This window comes from Diabrotica undecimpunctata, unplaced genomic scaffold (assembly GCF_040954645.1).
Source record: "Diabrotica undecimpunctata isolate CICGRU unplaced genomic scaffold, icDiaUnde3 ctg00000602.1, whole genome shotgun sequence".
In the NCBI taxonomy this organism is placed as follows: Eukaryota; Metazoa; Arthropoda; class Insecta; order Coleoptera; family Chrysomelidae; genus Diabrotica; species Diabrotica undecimpunctata.
The window spans coordinates 732,829-758,596 of record NW_027311910.1 but is presented as its reverse complement, the minus strand read 5'-3'; the positions used below and the strand labels follow the sequence as shown (position 1 = coordinate 758,596).

At 32.7% G+C, this 25,768-nt stretch overlaps 2 protein-coding genes across 4 annotated transcripts in view; both read left to right on the top strand.

The window, feature by feature from the left end:
- Positions 1-3,839, top strand: part of LOC140431252 (alpha-tocopherol transfer protein-like) — a 35,534-nt gene extending 31,695 nt beyond the window's left edge. For 2 of the 3 annotated variants that reach the window (XM_072519188.1, XM_072519189.1), the window contains exons 4-5: positions 2,832-3,008; positions 3,607-3,828. In XM_072519188.1, the coding sequence (XP_072375289.1) occupies positions 2,832-3,008; positions 3,607-3,786 (357 nt within the window). In that variant the 3' untranslated portion in view covers positions 3,787-3,828. Of the gene's footprint in view, positions 1-2,831; positions 3,009-3,606 lie in introns of all 3 variants that reach the window. The other variant, XM_072519190.1, reaches the window with a different exon arrangement.
- Positions 3,840-5,993: 2,154 nt separating this feature from the next.
- On the top strand, positions 5,994-22,051 carry LOC140431244 (ribosome quality control complex subunit TCF25-like). The gene is made up of 8 exons (XM_072519180.1): positions 5,994-6,257; positions 6,950-7,120; positions 13,931-14,130; positions 16,724-17,134; positions 17,331-17,744; positions 17,930-18,179; positions 18,253-18,419; positions 21,791-22,051. The coding sequence occupies exons 1-8, from the start codon at positions 6,120-6,122 to the stop codon at positions 21,981-21,983; spliced, it is 1,944 nt and encodes a 647-aa protein (XP_072375281.1). The 5' UTR covers positions 5,994-6,119; the 3' UTR covers positions 21,984-22,051.
- The last annotated feature ends 3,717 nt before the right edge of the window (positions 22,052-25,768 follow it).

The window sequence follows — 25,768 nt, the reverse complement described above, 5'->3', positions numbered from 1 at the left end:
ATTTTATTATTTTCTATCTATAGCATTGAAATTGTTAGTTTTTGCAAATTTGAGATAAACAAATTAAATTCAATTAATATTTTTGAAATTTTTATCACATGTTGGTTATTATAAAAGCCTCTTTTTGACGCAAAATTCAAGGTTGTAAAGTAATTTTTGCAAAAAATATTTACTTGTTTTTAACATTTATTAATAAATAAATGCACCAAAAACTTTTACCACTGCTTATTTTAAAGGTTTTTAAATAAACCAACTGTTTCGTTTTCATTTTTTTTTTTTTTTTTTGATAAAATATAATGGTTTTAACTTATAGTCGAAAATTATAAACTTCAGCAATTTCGATGAATTTGCATAACTTTTGTTACTACCCACTACAACCTAAAATAATTGTTAGATACAGTAGAGTATTTAAATTATAGACACTAAATTCTGAGAAATTATAATTGAGTTTTAACGACACCACTGTTGCCAAGTCGTGATTATAGATAATTTATCAAATTCGATATTAATAATTTACATACAATCAAATAGTCAAAGAATAAGGGACTTGTTAAAGTATCTAATAAAACATGACTACGCTGACCAGAACACCAGATAATCGAATCCGCAAGTTAGAGAATGATGTATCACTCAGTCTAGGTGCTTACCTGACACTCAGTAGCGTATCGTTTTCGTTGTTAAGTGAATTTTAAAGTGTACTAAACAAATATTTTTACCAAAATTATGTTTTTGTATGTATTTGAAACATAATTAGGGGAAAGGCGGGAAAAATGGGGTAGCTGCCTAACACAGAGAACCTACTTCATTTTTTTAATATCGCTTGCTCCATCTATACGACGTTAATGAAATTATATTATAGACGCCTGTTTACGGCTTCTGCCATAAGCAGATATCTTTAGTTGTTAGTCGATTGTTGTGAACAGTACATGTGCGTTTTTAGTTAACCAAGTTATAATATCGGCCGAAAAATAATCCATCGTAGGTATTACTACACTATAGAGAAAAAAGACAAAGAAGGTGGCTACTGCATCTATTTATTCCAAGACGTTTCGCACTCTAATCAGAAACCATCATCAGTTCATCAAACATCCATAGAGAGGTTAATACAAACGTGTTACCTCAAAAAGACATGTAGCAGTCAAAGGTATAAAATGTAAAAAAGCTTGAGACATTAAACCATTGAATAGTTAAGTGGTATAAACAATCAATTGAAACTAAGTATAGTTTACAATTTAACAAAAACTTAGAACAACAAAAGAAAAATGTGGTTATTATACATGTAATGTAAAAAAAAATTATGTAAAAAACTTATGTAAAGAACTAGTATTCGCCGAGAAACTAACAACATCACAAGATCACCCATCCATATTAATTTAGTTTAATTTTAACTTTAGGTAACATTATTAAAAATATTGCAAAAGTTTCTTTATTCTATATATATTGCTGATAAAAATAGGATTGTGCCCCTTTTTAACAAAAATCATAAAATGGCTGGACAGGAATGGATGCAGGGATTTTTAAATAGGCACAAAGAGTTGTCAACCAAAAAGCCCGAGTCAACGTCATATGTCCGTGCTATGGGATTTAACAAAGAGGATGTTCAACAATTCTTTAAGCTGTTGGAAGAAACTATCCAGAAATATCAATCTGGATAGTAAACGAAACAGGAGTTACGGTCAATCCAAAGGGGGTTTCTAAAATCATAGCTTCAAAATCAAAGCGCCAAGTTGGCGCTCTTGCATCCACCGAGAGGGGTGAAACTATAACTGCAGAAATGTGTTTCTCTGCTTCAGGAGCCTATATATCTCGCATGCTAATACTTCCCCGAAAGCGAATGCAACAGAGGTTTTTGGATGGCCTTGTGCCTGGTAGATGGGTTGAGCTTAATGAAAAAGGGTGGATAGATAAGTCATTGTTTTTTCATGGTTTAAGAAGTATGTCGAGCATTCTGGTGCTTCAAAGGATTCACCAGTTCTGCTTCTGCTAGATGACCATTCATCACATATATGGTAAATGATGGGGTTGTTATATTTGATGACCATTTATTTAGAACACAACTGTACACTATTTTCTTAACATTACTTATTTTAATAATATTCAGTACTTAGGTGACGTTGCTATGAGACTACTTCATAATTACTGATACGCGTTACATCAACATGCTATCTTGACGTTAATTTAGTTCTGATCTCTAACATAAAAGTCGTTGTCTCTTTTATAATAGACCTTGCAACAGTCAGCAGTCGTTCATTAGTGGGTCAAGTTTGTTTTACATAACCTACGACAAATTTGCGTCGGCGATTCATAATTCTGCTGACTTTACACATTCTAATCGAGGCTATTTTATGGATGTCCTCGATTCGAATTATTAAACATATTTTATATAAACAAATGGGAAATGTATTACACGTTCCTTTTAAACTTTATCTTTTTATGAATTGTAATATTTTAGGGATAATACCACACATACGAGAAATGTAGAGGTAATTAATTATGCGAGGGAAAATGGAGTGGAAATTCTATGTCTTCCATATAACCGGATGTCTAAATTATTCAGTTGTATTATGGCCGAATCCTTCATATTTGTTAGAAATGTGTTAGCGTTAGGGAGAGAATAGCACCTAGTGCATATATTTTGTAAAAATTCTTCAATTCAAGAATTTGCTGCTTCTTACTCCTTAAAAAATTTTTTTTGTACGCCACGGGAAGACCAAGAATAACTCATCAAGAATGGTCATCACCATTTCTTGGAATTTAGTGTCTACAATTTCGAAAATATACTACAATTACAGCTATTTTATATTTCCTAATAATTTATTTTTCCTTTTCAGTTCGGATTTATGCATGTTTTCAAACTAAGGCCAGATCCAATCAGAAAATATTTGCATTACCTCGGAGAAGGTGTTCCGGTTCAATTTAAAGGAGTTCATTTTATCAATGGAAACTATTTTTTGGACAAGGCGATGCTTCTTGTAAAGGCATTCCTCAAACCCGAATTGTTTAATTTGGTATGGATAATTTTGGTTTTTTATTTCTTCACAAAATGTCAGATTTATATGGTTCTGCGCTCCATATTTGATGTAAAATAAGGTTTGGTAAAGACTTCAGTCTCGAAAGTCGATTGCTGAACATGGGTATGCCTTTTCTTCGTGTTATCCCGCGCCGCCTTACGTAGTTTTTATTTAGGTTTCTTAAATCGTCAGTTCATCGTGTAGTGGTAAACGACCAACGTATCGCTTGTCTTCCTTTGTTCTCTATTACAATAATCTCTTTGTCCATTGTCCATCTGTCATTCTAGCTATATGTCCTGCCCATTTCCAATTTAGTCTGAATATTCTTTCGATGACGTCAAGTACCTTGGTTCTTCTCCTGATCTCTTCGTCTCGATGGGGTATGTCTGTCTTCCTCTATTTTCCCACTGTCATATATTATTCAGGAGACCTGGTCATAATGTTCTTTGTTCCATCATATGCATGGTCTCTTCCATTATCAATTCCATTTTATCCACTCGATCTTGCCTCAATAGCGATATTCACATTGTATGAATAGTTTCTCACATAAACATTTATTATTTTCCTGAAAAATTATATATTTTTATTATTCCAGATGAAGATTCATCAAAAAGGTTGGAATCCGGGTGAACTATTTCCCAAAAGCAGCCTACCAAAGGAACTGGGAGGAGATTTGGAAAGTGAAGAAGAACTTTGCAATAAAACGATCGAATTATATAAAGAGAAACAGACTTTCTGGGAAAAAGAAGAAAAATGGCGGCATCAGTACCATTAGAATCAACATTAATTTTGAATAGGTATATCTAATTTTATGTTTAATGAATACAATATTAGCATATAATTTGTTTTTTATTTGACACAATACTTACCAATCCCAGATATTTCATGCGTAAGTAAGCATGAACTATTTTAATTATAATTTTTGATGTATAATTTTTTTGGAAATAGATATGGCTAAATATACTCGGTTCGCTATTCCCAGTCCGAACTGTCTAGTGAATTTAGTAATTATTTTTTTGCGAAGTTAGTTACTTTTTAACAGACTAAAAGTGGCTGGAAATTACTACACAACCAAGCACACGTACTCATAGCCAATATTAATAGTAAAAAAACTAAATAGTACATAAAATAGAACTTTGCGAATTACCGACAATCAATATTTATTTATCTGCACCATATAATAAATAGTTATGTTAAATTATAACAACTAAAATATATTTTTTAAATATATACTACCCAAAATTTGATGGGTTTAGTATACACTTCCACTATTTCGAATAATTCTTCTTTTTTTAAAGAAAGAAGTCTGCAATAGTAGGATACTTGAGCTATTAATACTGAGAAGTAGGAATTGTTGTGTTGTAGGTTTCCGACAATGAATCTGTCAAAATATGCCCGAGCTAAGCGAATGGAGTATAAGAATGTCTATAATAATCAATTGAGTGCAGTTGGATATTGCATATTATAGGCTTTACTCTGACAACACATTGGGGAGAAATTAAATAATAAATATAACTTAGATCATAATTGAATAACTGGTTAAATAATCCATCGTAATATTATCGAATATCTGAAAATGAATAATGATGTTCAATAAAAAACCAGCCTAATAAGCTTATCCATAGTCATCTTAATCTCCATGATTACGTCCATGGCCTATCCCGAGTTAGGAAAAAAAAACGGGTGTGGCAGTCCAGTGGGACTGCCGGTAGAAGTTATACTTCTATACACGCGTTTGCCGTTAAAAATTTATATAGGAGTCAATCTGCACAATCATTACATATGTAATGCTATAGGTAAGAGAGAGCAGAAAGAGAAAAATAATTAGTTATATAAGTATATGGTGCATCGTTTGCTGTATATAAACATTTGACCTGTAATAGGAGTATAGTAAATGAAGGATTGTATCAATATTTTAATGAAAATATATATTTTTATTTTTATATATGTATAAAAGGAGTTGAATGCAAAAAAAAATTTACACATACTTTGCAGTAAAATTCATTGTTTATTTTGTTGTAATATAAAAATTACAATACAATAAATACACTGCAACATAATTCAATATAATAATACAATATAAATTAAAATGTAATATTCATAAGTATTTAAAACTGCCAATATACATAACTTACTTTACGAAGATAAAAATAAAAAACCAACAACTCGGATTATGTTGTAAATTTTCATTTTATTTTAAAATTTATGTTTTTTGCGTATATTACATATATTTAATAAGATTAACGTGAGATTTTTAAATATTTCAAAAATAAAAAAGGAAATTCATAATTGGGATTCGAACTCACAACCACCAGCGTATGAACCAAACACGTAAAGGATTTGCCAATTAGACATGACACTAATGGATTTCAAAATTGACAGTTCTCGGTAAAACAGTGATTATTTTGAAATACAAAAGCCTAAAATAATTATAAACGTTTAATTTTAAATAATACAAAACATCACATAAATAATAATATTAATACATATATAATATTATATATATATATATATATATATATATATATATATATATATATATATATATATATATATATACAATATTTTATATATATATATATATATAATATATAATATATATATATATATATATATATATATATATATATATATATATATATATATATATATATATATATAATATTAAATATATATATATATATATATATATTTATATATATATATATATAATATTAAATATATATACAAAAGGAACATTTTTATTCTCGAGAGAGGAAGAGAGAGAAAATATATCTTCTGTCTCTCTCTTACTCATTATCTTACATATGTAATGGTTTCACAGATTCACTCTCATGCAAATTTCCAACGCCGACCGTGCGTATAGAAGTATAACTTCAAAAAGATGTAATATCTCAAATGATGTGGTAATAGAAAAACCCGGCAACCCTGTTCAATGGTCGCTCATCGGCTGGGTTCTGTCATGGTTCTGTCATAGTTCTGTCAAACTGCGGCATTTCAGTAGTCAATCGTGTAAACGTCAAAACAAAATGTAGAAGGGGTTGATTAAATTGTAATTTAACTATATTAAAATTGTTGAATCAAGATAAAACAATTAATGCGATAATAATGTCGTCGAGAGTGTTGCGAAAACTACAAGGTGATAAAGAGAAAGAGCTCGCCGAAGAAATTTCGGACACAGAAACCGACACACCAGTAAGTGGTGGAGCTAGAAGAAAGCAGCTAAATATTAATCGCTATGATTTGGTGAGTTGTCCTGTTTAGTTTAATGAATAACAAGTCGCATGTGCAAAATTGGGAATATAACACGTTGTTAGCTCAATTACATTTAACCAAAATGACAGAAGGTAGTTAGGACAAATTTTTTACCCCACAGATACAATTGAAAAATTTTAAAAATAAGTAATTGTAGATGTTTTCAACAAAAATAACGACGTTATATATATTCAACTTTATCTCTTCAGGATTATGTGGTTAAAGTTCAACAAAACCTATGAAGGCTTTAAAAGTTAACTGCAACATGCATTTTAATTGCTATATTTTATGTAATATTTGCATTGTTATCTACTTAATTGTTAGAAGTTCATACATTATTTATGTTCAGGTTTAATGTAAACATTTCCTGATTTTCTTATATCTGTATCTTGGTCCTACATGACTTTAAAAACTCTTGTGGTTCTTTTTGTGTATTTATTTCCTCTATTAATTATTTTATGTTCTATTTTTATTTCTATTATTTGTATTTACTTAAGTCCACATCTCTTTTTTAACAATTCTGTAAGATTTGTAAAAAATGATCCATTGTATCTTCCCAAAGCATATATTTATTATAAGGCATTATTTTAGTGTTTTTTGGTCATGTTTTCAACATTCTAATATTCTGTAATATAATTGTACACCTGATGTGTTTACTTCAACTGTATTTTGTTTTGTATTAGCTAAATCAGCAATCTCATTCTGAGAGTGAAGTCAAAGAGGATGACAATGAAACAGAGGCAGCAAAATCTTGTGAAGGAGAGCATCACGAGATCAAAAGAAAAAAGAAAAAGAAGAAGAAAAAGTCTGGAAAACATACCAATACTCAAAGAAGTAGTGAAGATAATGCTGATGTAAGTATTTATTAGTTATTATATTGGCTGGACATTACTTGTGTATAGTCGAATTAGTATTCATTAGCAGTTGGTTGTAGTGATTCAGACATTACATTTTTGTAGAAATATATCTGGCATCATATAATTTGAATATGTGCCAGCTAAAAATGTGGAAAATTGAAGAAAAATCCTAAAATACAGAAATCTATATAATAAAATTCTATATTTTAAGCTCTCAATCAGATGGAGAAAAATGTAATACGTTTTTTTTTATTTTTGCATAACTTTATAATTCAGCTTTGGAAGATTAGAAAATTTTTAAAGCTTTGCTGTATGGGAAATTCTTTATTACATACATCACTGTTATTTTTTTATATATAAAAGAATAAAAATGCTTTCAAATCCTTTTGGGAAAATGCAAATCCGTTAATTAGTTGACTCTGGGGAATTTTTTAAAAGGACAATAATAAAAGTTGTTTTTTTTCCTTGGTAATAATTTATTCTGTATGAACATTAAAATAATTTTTTTGAAATTCATAAAAAGTATAAAAAATTGTATTGTATAAAAAATAAATTTTTTTAACGTGCAATCTATAGATCGTTACACGTTAAGAAAATAACATTGCGGAGATAGGGCCATGTATTTCTTACAGATGGTAGAAGCGCTTCGATGCCACGACGAACACAAGCATGATTCAGGATTGTATTATTTGTATTTTCGTTTCCACATACATTAATTAAAATTAATGTTTTTTAATGTAATTGACCAAAAGTGCTCATTCGAAACAATAGATGAACAGTAGGAAAAATGATTTTAATTAAATAAATAGAATATACAAAAGATAATTTTATTTTATATTATTTTAATTATAGTAATGACAGTTTTTTTTTGTTTTTCGGTGGGAGTACCATATGCCATGAATCATGGAAATTAGTAGCAAATAAATTCACTTTGATATTTATTATAGATAAATTATAAAATGTACCAAACAGTCTCAACAATTATAATACATATTCAAATTACAAACAAGCAATTCGTAGACAAAACTGAAGATAAGAAATACCTAATCTATAATATAAAAATGAATCGCAAAATGTGTTGGTAAGCGCATAACTCAACAACGCATGGACCAATCTTAACAATTCTTTTTTTTTTAATGTTCCTTGAAGTCTAAGGTTGGTTTTTACGGCGAGAAAAATTCAATAATTTCCGAGAAAACCTTAAAACAGCCCTTTTCTTTTTCCCATACAAATATTTTCTCAAAATTCAAATTCAATCAAATATATGTGTGAGCGCGTTCGTGTGTGAGAGCGTTCGTGTGTGTGCGTGTTCGCGTTGGAGGATCTAATGCGTTCACACAAAAGTGATAATATCGTGAACCCGACCAAATTAAAAAGTCAAAAAATGTAAGAGCTATAGATTTGATTGGCTTCGCAATATTCTTTCTTCTGTTTTAGTTTCGGAACGCGACATAAATTTCATCAGTTTTCACGTCATTGCATCTGTGAAACAAACTGCGTTAAAAGCGTGTATTATCTTTAATAATTAATTTATTATTAATTTAATTTACTCTATGAACATACAACATTGTTTTGGCTTAAAGGACTTGACTCCAAGTCGTATAAAATTTAAAAAAGTTAAAAAAAACTAAAACGTAGTGTTGTATCCTCATTGATTATATTCTCTTTCACACACAAAGTAGAGATTTCACAGACAACAACAACCTGTCAATTTGCCGGTGTATAGTATTTGTATAAGTATATTCGATATGCCTCCTATAAGATGAAGTAATTTAGGTAGAAGAACCCGAGATGCTACAAACCAAACTAATTACCGATCTAATCATACTGTACAAGAACGTGACGACCGAAATGAACGTGAAAGAATTCGTTTATTACGAACGCGGGAAGCGAGAGCGAGAGATTCAACTACTAATCGCGCTGCTTTCAATTACGATTTGTCAATTGACTACAGTAACTACCAATGTGTTACTCTTGGATCCATGAACTTGGTTTGCTCTCATTGTAAGGCATAGAGATACAAAATGGAGTAAATGGATTGTGTTGTGCAAATGGGAAAGTGAAATTGATACCATTGGATCCACCACCAGAACCATTGTACTCATTGGTTTCAGGAATAGGACCAGATTCCATACACTTTTTGTCAAATATTCAACAATATAACAATTGCTTTCAAATGACGTTATTTGGGGCCACAAACGTAGTTCGGGAAAATTTCATGCCAACTTCTAAGGTATGTATCATAGCAGTTAATCATTAAAAAGGTGTTCCAGATGTTGCTCAAAATTACAGAAACCATGATTGGTTTAGCGAACGGGCTATATTGCCTGCAAAAAACATAGATGTAAATGAATTAAATTTCAAAATTCTAGAACAAATTACAGGCGAATTGAGGATATATAAATCAGTTGATTCGGCTACTAACCAAGATGATGTCGTCAACTATCGGCCTGAATTTTTACACTCGCTGGATTTACCAGGATTGCCACCTCACAATCTTCAATTAAAGGTTGGATCGGTAGTTATAATGTTGAGAAATATCAACCAACCGCGTCTTTGCAACGACACACGGTTAGCGATAAAAAAATGATTGTCAACGTGATAGAAGCAACTGTACTGAAAGAAAAGTATAAAGGAGAAGACGTTTTGATACCACCCATCCCAATGATTCTGACTGATGTACCATTTGAATTTAAATGACTACAGTTTCAAGTTGGGCTTGCTTTTGCTATGACCATAAATAAGTCCCAGGGGCGATCATTAGGTGTTTGTGGTATTAATCTAGAAAACCCATATTTCTTACATGGTCAATTGTATGTTGCCTGTTCCCGTGTTGGAAAATCATTAGATTTGTTTGTATATTCACCAGGTAATCAAACAAAAACATAAAACATCACATACAATAAAAATAAAACAGATTTTTGTTAATAATTATGATTCACTTGATTTACAATAAAGCGATTACTGAAAATACTTATATACGTTTTATTTCATTATTCTTTATTACATCGGTTATTAACCCTATGTTAATAATAATAATAAATAATTAGTAAATTAATTTTCGAAACCAAATTCAGATTTTTGCTTTAATCTGTGCCTTCTAAGAATTGCAAGACAAAACAGACGTTGATAAAGATGTTATTAGAGACATGGGGAATCTAAAATTTGCATTCCACAACATATCTCCTCAACTAACCAAAAATCCTAGCGAATTGGTTTCTAGTACTCGTACAGAGTAAATCGGAATAAAAAGGAAAAGAACGGCTTTCACAGTCGCCCCGAACGTGAAAATAAATCTATTCTGTCTTAGAAAGCAACTCTAACATGGAACTATACGTGAAATCAAATCTTAACTGTCTTTTCCTTTTTATTCCGATTTACTCTGTACGAGTACTAGAAACCAATTCGCTAGGATTTTTGCTTAGTTGAGAAGATATGTTGTGGAATGCAAATTTTAGATTCCCCATGTCTCTAATAACATCTTTATCAACGTCTGTTTTGCCTTGCAATTCTTAGAAGGCACAGATTAAAGCAAAAATCTGAATGTGGCTTCGAAAATTATTTTAAGGATTTTATATCAGATGTCGCTATTTGCGTCCATTCGAAGCCGTGTTAGAGTTGCTTTCTAAGACAGAATAGATTTATTTTCACGTTTAGAGCGACTGTGAAAGCCGTTAAGCGGATACACAGACGCACTATACGTGAAATCAAATCTTAACTGTCTTTTCCTTTTTATTCCTATTTACTCTGTACGAGTACTAGAAACCAATTCGCTAGGATTTTTGCTTAGTTGAGGAGATATGTTGTGGAATGCAAATTTTAGATTCCCCATCTCTCTATTAACATCTTTATTAACGTCTGTTTTGCCTTGCAATTCTTAGAAGGCACAGATTTAAGCAAAAATCTGAATTTGGTTTCGAAAATTAGTTTACGAATTTTATATCAGATGTCGCTATTTGCGTCCATTCGAAGCCATGTTAGAGTTGCTTCCTAAGACAGAATAGATTTATTTTCACGTTCAGAGCGACTGTGAAAGCCGTTCTAAAGAGGCCTATTAGGCCGAAATACGTATAGGCGGATACACAGCGGATCACTATACGTGAAATCAAATCTTAACTGTCTTTTCCTTTTTAATAAATAATTAATTATCTCTATGTTTTGCCATTGAAGCGTTCACTTTATAAATATTTATCACCTTAAGCTTCCCACTATCCCTTTAGACTATTTTTCAATAGGTTTGAACCTTAAGTTCCCTTCTTACTTTGAAGCCCCCTGGCACACATCCCAGTCGGGGTTTTTAGTGGGTCCAAAAGGGTGGCGAAGTTCGTGGAAGCGAAGATACTTAGGTCATCCGAGCTGACCCTCACAACCGCCGTATCATCATGGTGACGGTTCTATTCAGGAAAATTAAAGAAATGAACTGCCACATTCCAAATCTATTTGACAGAACGAAGTCTGTCGGGTCCGCTAGTACAGAATAAAAATGTTGATAATCGAACGATTCTCTGGCACTCAAATGACGAATTGACAAAATTTGAAAATCGCGTCACTCTGAATTCGCGGAAGTCGGGGAAGCGTTAGACGAGGTATTACTGTATTCAGAATTGTTGATTTTTTTAAAGAGCAATGTAAAAAGGCTTCCGCATAATTCTACACTTACCCCTAGAATAAATGAATTTTAATCATTTCAACTCTTGACTTCCTGCTTATAGGGTTGATGGGTTTTAAATTATTTTTTTAGGATTATTTGATTGATATTTATTTTGGTTTGGGGGAGGGGTCATGACCCCCTGACCTCCCCCTTTGGATCCGAGAACGATCTTAATTAATAGCGCGTGATAAACAAAAACTAGAAGAAACAGTCCTAACGTTGATAAGAGAAGCAAAAAACAGAGGACTAATATCAGAATATAACAAAATACTTACAAGAGACTGACCAACAGGAATAACAATAGGTGAAAACAAATTCCATAGGGTCAATTCCTTTAAGACAAAAACCTGAAAAAAAAACAAAAATACAAAAATATATAGAGCAGCAATTAGACCGGTGATAGCATACTGAGCGGAAGTAATGTGTCGTACGAAAAAAGATGAAGAAAAACTAAGGATAATTGAAAGAAAAATTACGAGAAGACTACACGGTCCAATATAAAGACAAGGAGAATATAGAAGACTAACGAACCATGAAATAAGAAATATAATCGATGGGGAACACATAGTAAATTTTATTAATGCACAAAGACTGATATAATTTGGACACATACAAAGAAGAAAAGAAGACGACACTAATTAGGAAAAAAAACAAACCGGAAACCAGTAATAAACAGACCAAAAGGAAGACGTGTTCGCATGTTTTAAATAAAATTTTTAACTATTGACCAAAAAAACAAAAAAAAACAAAATTTGTTTTAACGTCAATAAACGTACTTTAACCTTTAATTGTGGCTTATTCCCATTTAAATAGTAATTATTGACCATTTACCTAAATGAAATTCCCACTAAGATATTAAATAATACCAGATCATTTAATTTTTAATTATAAACAAAAATGTAGTATATGATAACAAGTATGAATAATATAATGGTAATACCATTGTAATATGATCTTAACAGTATGTACATATTTCTTTGTCGATAACCATGTTTATATAACATGAATCATTTTTCAATGATATGTTTCGATGGAACCTTATTTTTCTGATAATAATATGTCCTCGCAAAGGCATAACTTTGATTATTTGGTAAACCTACATAAGACATCACAAAAAATTAAGCAAAAATATTTAAAACATGTTTTTTAATAAATTCACTGTGCGATATATTTTATTCCGATTGACACAGCAGAGCAGTAAAATAATATACATAATTGTGTTATAAAAGATATCTTAGCTTATTTGGTATACTAGTAATAAAGTTATCAGCATTAAATGAAAAAGCGGTCTTTGTATGTGCCTTTAACTTTATTCGATAAAATTACTGTCCACACAATCTGGCAACTCTGCCAATGGATGTAACGATAGAAAACTGTAATGTATGTTAGGGTTTGTAAATATTACATAGTCATCATGTAGAAATCTACCAGAAACAAACTAATTGAGGGTGCAGATCAACCTTAAGTGTGGCCCAAGGCTTCAAGTTATGATGATGAGATCTTATAATGAATCTAAGAAAATAAGTTTTTGATAGATTCAAGATAATTGTAAGTTGATGGTCACATTTTTAGTGAAAAGTTGAAAAGTATTTTAGACAGGTAATGACGAGAATTGACTCGATTTCGATGACTGGCTGTGTTGTCATATTTAAAATCAAGATTATATATTGAATTTTCTTCTCTTAAAATGTGGCTAATTTCAAGGAAGGATCTCTTGTGAAAATTATTCTTATTAACTAAGGGTTTAATGAGTGTTAAAGTCTGTTTGATGGTTAAGAGTGATAGAATGAGTTTTGAGGGTACAAGTACTACACACTTTCATTCATCCCATTTGGCCGATGTAGTGTAACAGGCAGTCTTTACAGGGAAATTTATAAACAGAACAAAAAGTTCTTTGTCCCTCAGTTAAACCAAGAAAATAAGCTAAGAAACAGTATGGCATCAAAAAATGCTGTTATGGCTGACTCTTGGATACATTTCACCAATGCAGCAATCAGTGAAATGAGATTGAAGCTGTGAAGATCTGTGAAAATTTGTTGTGAAAGGTCTAAAGGCATTCATTATATAGGTTCATTATAATAAATATATCGATTTGAATAACATCCTCGTATATAATACACTCTTTCTTTTATTTTATACATAATCTTTTTTTTTAGGTTGATGAGGTAGAAAAATCACTGAGGGAAGTAAATAAGATTCTAGGGGAAAATTACGCTTCTAAGGCTTCAACTGTTCCGAATGTAAAACATGAAAAAGTTAACTTTAAAAAGAACACTTTATCCGTTCAGCATAAACACTTAAACCCAAACAATGAACTCAAAAGGATATTTGGATCAAAGATCGTTCAGTGTGATCAGTAAGTATTAAAAATTGAAATTTCCTGTGGTTGATTGTATACCATAGTTAAAAAAAAAACTTTCAATGAAGCAAAAACTTCTTTTTGTAAGTTTTTTTATTATTAAATATTAAGCCAAAATTAAGTCCATTAAATCTTGCAATGTTTCCATACATTTGTGTATCATTTGATTTTATGTTTTTAATTATCATATTTAATGCAATAAATCTTTTATAATATAATAAAACTTTGCAATAATTTTCGAACAAATTAAAATCCCCACAACAATCTCTCTAAGAGTTCTATGTTAACGAGTGGTTCAATTAAAAAAAAAAAAATGAACCTATCAATAGCCACTTTTCCAAATGCCTTTGGAAATGAGAATTTTGCCTTGTTCTACCCGAAAAAGGATGAGTGTGAAAATGCATCTGTTTCAAGAATGGAAGTATTTCGGAAGATAAAAATAAAGACACATATTCAAAGAAAAACAGAAGCCAGAGAAAAAAAGAAAAAGGACAAAAGATGAGAAAGTATGTGTTTACAGCCGATTTACAAGCAGTGTTGATGGCACCAAAATCAAACGTCATTACACTTTATCATAGAACAAAACTACAAGTGCACAACCTGTGCTTCTACAATCTAATAAATAGTAATGTATTTTGTTCTTTGGAATGAAGCCGAAGGTGGTCTAAATGCCGAAGAATTTGCAAGTATTTGAGTATCATTTTTTGAAACCCACATTCTTCCTGAAATTGCTCAGCAAGAGAATGAGAATGGGGAGACCATTACTATTTTTACTGATGGCTGTAGCTATCATAGAGAAATTCGTATGCCCTCCAACGTAAGGACATTGGCTGGACCCTGGTCTACCTGGCCTTTCGACATTACGACCGTTAGCGGAACCGCTGCCCCTACGAGTCCGACACCATTTGAGGGTGGCGTGATTACGTAAAGTAACACAGGGCTCCACCCTCGGTAGTACCTGTGTTGCGGTACGCACACCATCCGTTATCCCCCCCCCCGGGGCGGAAAGGTGAACGCAGACGTTTGACAGGTCGCCGCTGAGGAGCACTACTCTACCACTCTTAAATCTCCCAGGTGGGTACGTGCCGTAACCCCACGTCCTTAATGGGGAAAGGGAGTATCAGGGACCCGGCACGTTCAACCTTGCCTGGTTCTGTGGAATGAGAGTAGAGTGGTCCCACGAGAGGCTCGTCTCGGATACTAGGAGTGTATTAAGTCAAAATTTATAAATCACAATTTTGAATTAAGTAATTTATATTAATAAATAATTTATTATTGTACATTTGAACAGTTGAACAGGGTAGGCGGCGCCTACCTTGCCTATCCCGACGGGCCGCTCTTGCTATATGAAGAATGGTTTGAGAAGACGTTAATTCCAAACTTGCCGAAAGTCAAAGAAAACGTTGTTGTTTTGGATAACGTGTCATACCACTCCCGCAAATTTGATTTTCCTAAAAAATTGTAGAACAAAAGGCAAATCAAAGATGGTTTAATCGAAAAGAACACTTTCTTCGAGGAAGATTACCTGAAAAGCGAATTACTGGATACTGCGGCCGCACTTAGAGGTGAGTACGACCAGTACAAAATTGAAAAAATTGCCGAAAAATATGGCTCAAAATTTTGAGACTGCCGTCTTACCATTGCGAGCTAAACCCGATTGGGATGGTGGGGAGTCAGGTAAAAAGGTTTGTGGCTTCAAACAACGTCGATTTAAGAAAAAAATGGTAGAACGGTTGATAAAAGAACCTTCCCAATGCGCATCTAAAGAGCAGTGGCATAATTATGTGATCCACACCAAGAAAAAAGAAGAAAAAATGTTTGCGGTGGACAATTTGTAGGAAGATATTGAACCGGTGATAATTAATATAGGTGATGACTCAGAGGATGAGGACTATTTAGATATGAATTGCCATCAATATTAATTAACGAGTAATATCTCGGATTTAATGCTCATTTGTTTTTTTTAGTTACTGTATGTACAGTACATTTCAGTTATGATGTTCTTGTGAATTTTATGTATATATATATATATATATATATATATATATATATATATATATATATATATATATATATATATATATATATTGTTTTTTTTTTGTTTATTCTCATATTTAACTCTGCAACGTAAGACCAACTCTGCATTCTAACTAACTGTGGGCTTCTACTATAACATTATTATACTTAATTTTAATTCGTATATTAGTTTTATAACTAATTAATTTGAAGCTTTTAACTAATATTAAAATGACGTCTCTTATGGCACTAATAAAAATTAATAATTGCAAGACTCAATATCGCTGTCAAAAGCTAAATAAGACTTTAAAAATTGTAAGATTGGCGAATGGATTTAGTGTCCGCAGTCATATAAACACAAACAAACAACAACAACTATTTTGACAGTGGCGTAGCAAACTATTAGAACCTAAATTACATAAATTAAAGAAAATCAAAAAATGTGTTGTTTTTCTTTGCATTTATATAATTTACAATAATTTTTTACTTTTGTATTTTTGCAATCTTTCATATTTTTATAAAATGGGCGTAACCCTGTCTATAAATAAATAATTGACTATTTGTTTTATTATAGTAAACGTAAAAACCGAGGCAGAGGCCACGTCAAACAAACAACGATGGTCAACTGCAAGGAAAACTACCCAAACGCCGGAAAATCCGGTCTTTCGATGTCATATCTAGAGAACAAAAACAACATTCACTATTTTACGTACGAGCACAGCCAGAGTTACAGACAAGTACAAAATAAATTCTTGGACGCCGTGGAGAGTCTCAATCCCGACAACATAGTTGCCATATTGAACGAACATCAGTACCATGTGGATGCCTTGATTCAACTCTCTGACGTCTGCGAATTGAGCGAACATCTGGCAACTGCGGCCGAGCTTATAGAGCGGGCATTGTACTGTTTGGAATATGCGTATCATCCTCTGTTTAATGTAGCTCAAGGAAACTGTAGGCTAGATTATAGAAGGCAAGAGAATAGGTAAGAAATACACTGTCACTAGTAATCAAGTAATCAAATATTATAAAGTACAATAAGCGAATAGGCTGCAATATATAATTGAAGGCCTCCAAAAAAGGTCACAATATAGAAAAGAGCAATATTTGGCGCAGTCAGTAGGATAAAAAACTTTTTATTGTTTTTAAATATATGATTATGAAATCTTTTATATTTACAGGGCACTGTACATAGTGATATTCAAACATTTGATGTTTATCGGAGGAAAAGCATGCTACAGAACTTCCTTAGAGTTTTGTAAGCTGTTGTTGTCTCTAGATCCAGATGGAGATCCTCTAGGAATTGTATTATCCATAGATTTTTATGCCATTCGCGCCAGAGAATACCAGTGGTTGATCGATTTCGTCGAAGAATGGGACGGGGCCAAAAATCTGATGTGGTTGCCAAATTTCGCGTATTCCTTGGGAGTGGCGCATTTCTATCTCGGAGACAGCGCAAAGGCCGATTTAATACTGCAAGAAGCTCTTCTAAAATTCCCCGGTGTACTATTACCTTTGCTAGATAAGTGCAGCGTTCAGACTGATAATAGAGTCGCTAGTCATCAATTTTTTGTTACTGCTGATGATGCCAAAAGGTGTGTATGATACTTATTATTTAGTGTTCTGAATGTAGATTCGATTTAACCGTGTTTAAATGTCATCATTGTAAAATTGGAGTAAACGTTGAGGCATTTTTGTGCTTAAATAGACAAGAATATTAATTTGTTTCGATCTAAATTGTTGTTCTTTTTTGGGAAGTACATCTCTCTCTGTGTTTTAGGCAACCCACAGCACTGACCCAAATAATACTCCTGTATGTAAATAGAAGCTATCACATATGGAAAGACAGCGATCTGCTGCCTTGGTTGGAAAAGAACGTGCACGAGGCTTTAGACAGAGTAGAAAAAAACGATGCGATATTGAAGGAGTACGAAGCGAAAAGATTGAAGAGTTTCCACGGAAATTTACCGTTGAGTATATCTCGGCACATCCTACTGGCAAATATTAAAGGAATATCTCCAATGACTGATGTAAGTACACCTCATGTTTCTTTAAGTTTTTTGAGCATTTTTTTTTGGTATAATTTTAGTATTTATTTTTTAGGAAAACAGTGGAACTGTCACGAGTTTTGATCCATTACCACCTTCGGATTCGATTAATTTATACACTAGACCAAAACGACCAACGCTGGCACAGCATGCGGGAGGTAATACCTTGAGCATATTCTTCAGATCAATTTTGCCAAATTTCAATCCAAACTTACCCGACCCGTAAGTACATTTTACCATGTTTACTACTGTATACAGTGTAGGTAAAAGTTTATGGTCGGTATGGTAAAATTTAACAGGATATCTAACACAGATATAAAATCATATTTTCAGCGAATAGACAAAGATACCAATCATATTTCCCCTTGGTCTACCCTCCATATTTCAGATTGACGCCCATTGCCCATTAGTGAGACGATTAGTTCCGATTAGTTCCGATCAGAGATATTTTACATATCTCTGGTTCTGATCCTAAGAAACTAGAGGTGGGTCGTTAACATTTTTATCGGAACCGTTTTTCGTAAACTGTAACTAGTTGATTGTTTATCAGTGGTTTCAAATAAACTAGTACACAAAAAACATATTGGCTATTATATTGAAAGAAACTAACGAAGGATATATTTATTATAACTTGAAAAATAAATTAAACAATACAAATAGTACTTACATTTACATTACACATTATTAAATCACGAATCGTCTAAATTGACATTTAAAAACATAAGTTTTTCCACTTTTCTTGTTAACCGTGTTCTTCTTTTATTTAAAATTAAACCAGATTTTGAACATGTGTTCACAAGGAACAGATTTTGTTACAATACTACAATATTTTATGAATATAGTGGTTAAGTTAGGATATACATGGCGATGGTTTTTCCACCAATCTAATGGACAGTTCCAATCTCCGTTCGAAATTTTTTGTGGGTAATATCATCAGACAAATACATGTCCACTTCTTTTATATCTCTCGATACAGGTGTATGTTTAGATGAGTCATGTCCAATTAATTCATCAGAAATACACCATGGACTTAAGTCATCTTTATCAGTTTCTTTTTCTTGTACTGGTTGATTTTCACTAGTACAATCTTCTTTTTCTTTTTTTATAAAAGTAACCAGGTTCTTAACTCTTTCTTTTGTTTTTTATAACTAGGTATTCTGATTAATGAATGAGTTTCGATTTACGATTGATCTGCATTTTCGATTTCAAATCTTTATTGATGTTTCGTCAAAGGATTTATTTATTGTAAATATTCAATTAAGAATTATTTTTTTTAGTCAAAATTATTGACCTAGTATAAGAATAATAATTTTATTTTCAAAAAATGCACATTTGTAGAAGATGCAGCTTTTATGGTCCGCTTTCTGAATATTGCAATGATTGAAACTTCTCCTGACGCATATCTGTCCGTTTCGACTACTTCTACTACAAGTACTGACATACTGCCACCGCCACCCAAGCGTCAAAAGGTGATGGATACTTCCTTTAATAAAAATATTAGTTTAGAACAAAAGAAACAAATAGATATGGATTTACTAAACCTATGCAAAGACTCGTTTCATCCGTTTTCCATAGTTAAAGAACGAGCTTTTAAAAAGTTTGCGGGGTGGATTCCTGGATATAAACCGCCAACAAGAAAAACTTGTTCATTACGTCAGGTTCATTACTTCAGGTTCATTAACAGGACAATATTTAACCGAAAATTTAGAATTTAAAACGGTTTTATTAGGCTGCTGCCATTTTTCTGGAAACCATAATTCAGAAAACATTGCTTTTGAAATTAGTGAAATTATTAATCAGTGGGGTCTAAAACGAAAAGTAAATTTTGCAGCAACTGATAATGCCTCAAATATGGTCAAAGCTATTAAAGATGTTTTGGAATGAAAACATTTAAATTGTTTTGCTCATACGTTAAATTTATTGGCGGAGGACGCACTCAAATGCTGTCGTGTAGAAATAGATAAAATAAAAAGTCTTTTTTTCTACAATTCGGCAAAAAACACATTTCAAAAAAAGTACCTTATCTTCAGAAAGCCTTTTAAAGTATCAATTACAACATAACAAAGTTCCCAAACGGCCAGTCCAAGACGTCTAAACTAGCTAGAACTTCACCTATTACATGTTAAAAAGAATGACCTAGTTAGAAGAGGCAATCCGTTCCAAATTGGTATTAGTTAATACAGACTTAGACTTAGACCACATCTAAATAATGAAGACTGGATTATTTGTTCTCAACTTTCCCAAATTTTACGGCCTTTTAAAGAAATAACAAATACAATGAGTGGCCAAAAATACTTGAAGGGTAGTTCAGTGATTGTTATGGTACGCTGCCTGCAAGAATCTTGCAATAAAATTTTAGCAAACGGTAACCTTACATCCATAGTATCCGACGTAGTACAATTACTAATATCGGGTTGTATCGTTTAGTTTATTTCTCAAGTCATAATAAATATATCCTTCATTAGTTTCTTTCACTTCAATAAATATTGTGTATAAACGATAATAGCCATTATGTTTGTTTATGTAGGTACTCTTTTACTTGAAACTACTGTTAAACAATCATAGTAACTTGTTTACGAAAATCGGTTTACGATAAAAACTTTAAAGAGCCACCTCTACTCGTTACCTCTGTCCTTACTTTGATTCGGTGCTTTGACGAATCGAGAGATCGGGAAACGAGACGTTGCCAGATAATTTTGTATGAAGAATATTTTATTGTGGCATATGCAGTTTATTATTTTTAATGGCACAATGTGACTTAAAATAAGCTTATTTTGATGTTTAGATTTTTAATTCGGAAATCGTACTTAAAATACGAAACATTAATAAATTTTATTTATATACAACGATTTCCGAAGTGTAAATCAAAATGTTAATTACACTTATTGTAAAGTAAAATTGTGGCATATTCCCAATAAAAACAGTAAGCTGCCATTTAAATACATTTCGCCCAAATTTGATTATCTTAGAACATTGGTCAAATGCTAAAAAGACAACAGGTCAAATAAAACCAATAAGTTTGGCAACGTTGAATTTCCCCTTTTTTATTATTTCAACTCATTCATTTTCGGCGATATAAAGGGCTGACCTAATATACCTCTCTCTTTTTAAACAGGTGTTTCTCACTCCATCTCACGTAAGGTCCATACCGACCATAAACTTTTACCTATACTGTAGATCCTGTATAATTACTGTTAATAATTTTATTCGGTGTAGTGAGTTACAAATTTAATCTACTTTGCTTATTTTCATGACTTAGAGTGTATATAGAACACTAATTGTGTCCTCATCTGGTTTTGACATGTTTCTATTTAATTCCAATTGTGTACATAACCATCATATATAATGTAATGAGCCATTTCATGTTAGGCCAATTTAGTTAGATTTTTATTCGACACAACTGTATAGATGGGTTTGACATACCCTTCAACGGCTGTTAAAGGGGCCAACGGCTATAACTCTCGTTAATTATTGGAGTTAAATGTCATGTAATTTGTTGATTTCTTGAAAGTGCTACATTTTGTATATGACTTTTAAAACTTACTTCTTTTTCGACTTACTGTCATTTCTTGTATAACTTTAATCATTTTCAGTGTGCGTGACGATGACGGAGCTCGAGCATTGCCCGCAGGTGAGAACAACATGGAACTAGGCGATTTGAGAAGTAGTGTAGCTTCATTAGTGGATGCCATGAGGGATTTGCTGAGCAATATTCGGCCGGAAGTGCCAAATGACGCCGACGCGGAAGAAAATGACGATTCCGCAGATGATGACGACTTGACATGATTTAAATTCCTTTTATTTATGACGTTTACGTAGGATAAAATAATATTAAATACAAAGCTTTAAAACTATGAGTTTAATTTATTTTTACTTTAAACATAAAACATAAGTCGACAAACATAGGACAAACTAAACATATATCTTCACAAGAGTATGTTATCATACAATTGTTAGGAATTTGTTTGACGGTTTCTTTTATTGACCTTTTAGAAAATTTAGTGTAAGACAGAAGGCAGTAGGAAACCTCAGCATTAAAGACTTATAAAGTGCCTCTCGTAGTAATCATAATGACAAACATTGTACATTGTACAAATTGAACATGTATAAACCCATAGAACATTGTAACTCTTCTTCGGTCGTAAACTTGCAAGAGCAATAAGAAAAAGATAACCTTTTGCTGATAAAATGCCAGAAATCTGTCTTCTCCGGTAAAATTGTATTACCTAAAGTTCGATGCACGTCATGAATGGCATTTCTACTTCGCCACAGTACTACCAACTGCTCAGGAATTCCGTAACTTTATAGAACACATTTGTTACTCAAAACGCACTGATTTTGTTTAATTTATAACATTGCAGCTCTTCTTTGTTCGTAAACTTGCAAGAGCGCTAAGAAAAATATATCTTGCTGATAGAATGGCAACAACCTCTCTGGTAAAATTGTAGTAACAAAAAGTTCGATGCTCGTCATGAATGGCATTTCTACGTCGCTACAGTACTACCAACTGCTTATAAACTCCCTAACAATAATTTTAGAAGTATTCTGACTTAAATACTTTTAATGAAGTAAAATTTATATATCATATTTATTACCCAAAAACCACTAATTAAAATTAAATATCATTGAAAAATCAGTAGGTGAATGTAACTTTAATTTATGGAGTGCAAACGAGAGTTACGAACTGATGGTATTATTTCCATAGTTGCCACATGTGTTTTTATTATTATCATAAAATTTTGTGCAACGTAAGCGAACCTAAAATATCACTGAAAAATTATGTAGCTTCTTCTTCTTTTTATATAGACATGACTGTCTGTTTTTCAATGTGCCTCCAGTAAGTTGTCGTTCCATCGTTTTCGTGGTCTTCCTACTAATCGTCTTCCTATTGGTGAACCTTGCCGTCTTTACTACTCTGTTTGTTGTCATTCGTCTTATATGAGCGTTCCATTGTACTCTTCTATTTCTTACGCAGTTCTTGATGTTCTCCACCTTGCATCTAGGTCGTATATCTGTACTTCTAGCTCTGTTCCATAGTGTCTTACCATCAATTTTTCTAAGTGTTTTCATCTCTGCTGTTTCTAACATCCTTTTTCTCCTCTCTGTGTCAGGTCATGTTTCTGCCGCATATGTCAGTATTGGTCCGATGACTGTTTTGTAAATTCTGCCTTTCGTTTCTTTCCCGATATTTTTATTTCTCCATATTGTTCCATTCAGGCAGCCTGCGGCTCTGTTTGCTCTATTCACTTGATCTTCCACCTGTTTCGAGCTTTCCGTAGCTAGATAATGTGATGCCTAGATATTATTTCAACTCCATCACTTGTTCTATTATCTGACCTTCCAGCTTCAATTTGCATTATAGTAAATTTGCTGTTGTAACCATGCATTGTGTCTTTTTTGGGGAAATTAACATGTTAAATTTCCTGGCTAGTTTTTAATTTTTTTATTATTTCATCCATAATCAGGTTGAACAATGGAGGACTCAGGGAATCTCCCTGTCTTATCCCATTGCCAGCTTCAATAGGGTCGGTTAGTTCGTCTTCTACTTTTACTTTTGTTGTGTTGTTTTGGTAGATATATTCGATCGTTTTGATTATTCCTAGAGGTATCTCTCTTGCGTACAGTAAGTGGATAACGTCTTTTATTTTGACCCGGTCAAATGCCTTCTTAAGGTCCACGAAACATAGATATGCCGGTTTGTTGTATTCTAATGATTTCTCTTGCATTTGCCTTATTATAAATATACCGTCGGTATCTTCCCGACCTAAAACCTTGTTGTTCTTCTGCTAGTGTTATAATTTCATTCAATTTATTTGTTATCACTTTGGTTGTTAATTTTAGTGTTGTGTTTAATGAATTAATTCCTCTGTAATTTTCCGCGTACGATTTGTCTCCCTTTTTGAAGAGAGGTATTAGGATGCTTGATCTCCATTCTTGAGGAGTTCTGTTTTGTTTTATTATTTTTTGGATTAATTTTAATAGGTGTTTGGTCAGATCTGGCTTTCCGTACTTTAGGAGTTCGTTCGGTATTCTGTCCTCTCCTGGTGATTTTCTATTTTTCAATTTCCTTAATGCTTCCTTTACCTCTTCCTCCTCAATATTTATTTCTTCGTTTGTCGTCACCTCTGGTGATGATGTATCATGTTTCATAATCAAAATGACAAAGCAACTCATAACACGTGTATCTTTGCTCGCTCGATCTTTGCTGAGCTGCATCGCGTTTTTATCACTTTTCATGAGGATGCGTTTTTTCTTCTTATGGTTTTTCCTGGTCTATTTTTGTTTAACGTGAAATTAGATAATGGGTAGACACTCCTCGCATGGTGAGAGATGGTTGTTGAAACTTGGGGATCGCCTGATACTGGCAGAATCCTTCCATTAAGACAAGTATTCGCAGATCTTAGAGGAGTAGAAGTGAAACAGAGAAACATAATACCGGGAGCTTTAAATGCCAAACGCAGAGTACAGTTGCTATTATGGTTATGGAGTAGGAATAATTTGTTCAGTGCTGTTAGAACACAATAACGTACCTGAATTAAAACACGAAATATAAATCAGTTTTCAGGAAGTGGAGATAGCCATAAATTCACTCAAAAATGGAATGTCACCAGGACCAGACGGAATAACCAACGAGCTTCTAAAACACGGAGGAGAAAGTATAACCCTCGCGATGACAAAACTTATAATACAAAAACTAATATTGCACTGCAAGATACCAGACGCATGGAGAAACAGCGTAATGATAACAATATTCAAGAAAGGAGGTAAAGAGGATCCCAACAATTATAGAGGTATACATCCACTGAACACAGCACTCAAGCTTACCACAAAAGTCATAACCAACAAAATCAATAAACCAACAACTTCATCAGATGAACAACAAGGATTCAGATCCAGAAGATCCTGCGTAGACGCTGTATTTGTACTAAGACAAATGTTAAAGAAGAAGTACGAAAACAAAGCTTAAAAGCAAGTAAAGTGTCGGGATCTCTTAATCACACAATCTGAAAGAACAAACACCTAAGACCAGACACAAAAACAAGATTCTATAAAGCAGCAATTAGACCTATATTAACATATACGGCGGAGTCAAGACCTGACACATCTAAAACGAGATGACTGTTAGAAACAACAGAGATGAAAATACTTCGACGAATATCAGGGAAAAGTCTGTTTGATAGACATTGGAAAGATCATGCAATATAGAAAACATAAATGGATGGGTGACAAAACGGAAACAGGAGTGGAACGAACAAATTAGTAGATTGGCAGAGGAAAGCATAGATAAGTCACCAAATGAATGAAGAAGTATTTGCAGACCAAGAAAAAGATAATGCGATAATTTAAACAATTTAGGACGCTAATATTGAAGAAGAAACAGGCTTTAAAGCCTACATACAAGAAGGAAGAAGAAGAAGCTTTATACCCAAAGTTGAGACGTTGATAGCTTCCTCTCAGTCGCACTCACCTCATAAAAATATCGGCTACGGTTGAATATAAAGAGTTCTTTTAACCTATCAAGATCACACGACTCTCGGAGGGCTCATTGTTCCTGCGGGTCTGTGACGCGA

Coding starts and splice junctions, on each gene's coding strand:
- LOC140431244 (XM_072519180.1), top strand. CDS start 6,120: ATGTCGTCGAGAGTGTTGCGAAAACTACAAGGTGATAAAGAGAAAGAG. Junction 6,258..6,949: donor ATATTAATCGCTATGATTTG/GTGAGTTGTCCT, acceptor GTTTTGTATTAG/CTAAATCAGCAATCTCATTC. Junction 17,135..17,330: donor TATAGAAGGCAAGAGAATAG/GTAAGAAATACA, acceptor TTATATTTACAG/GGCACTGTACATAGTGATAT.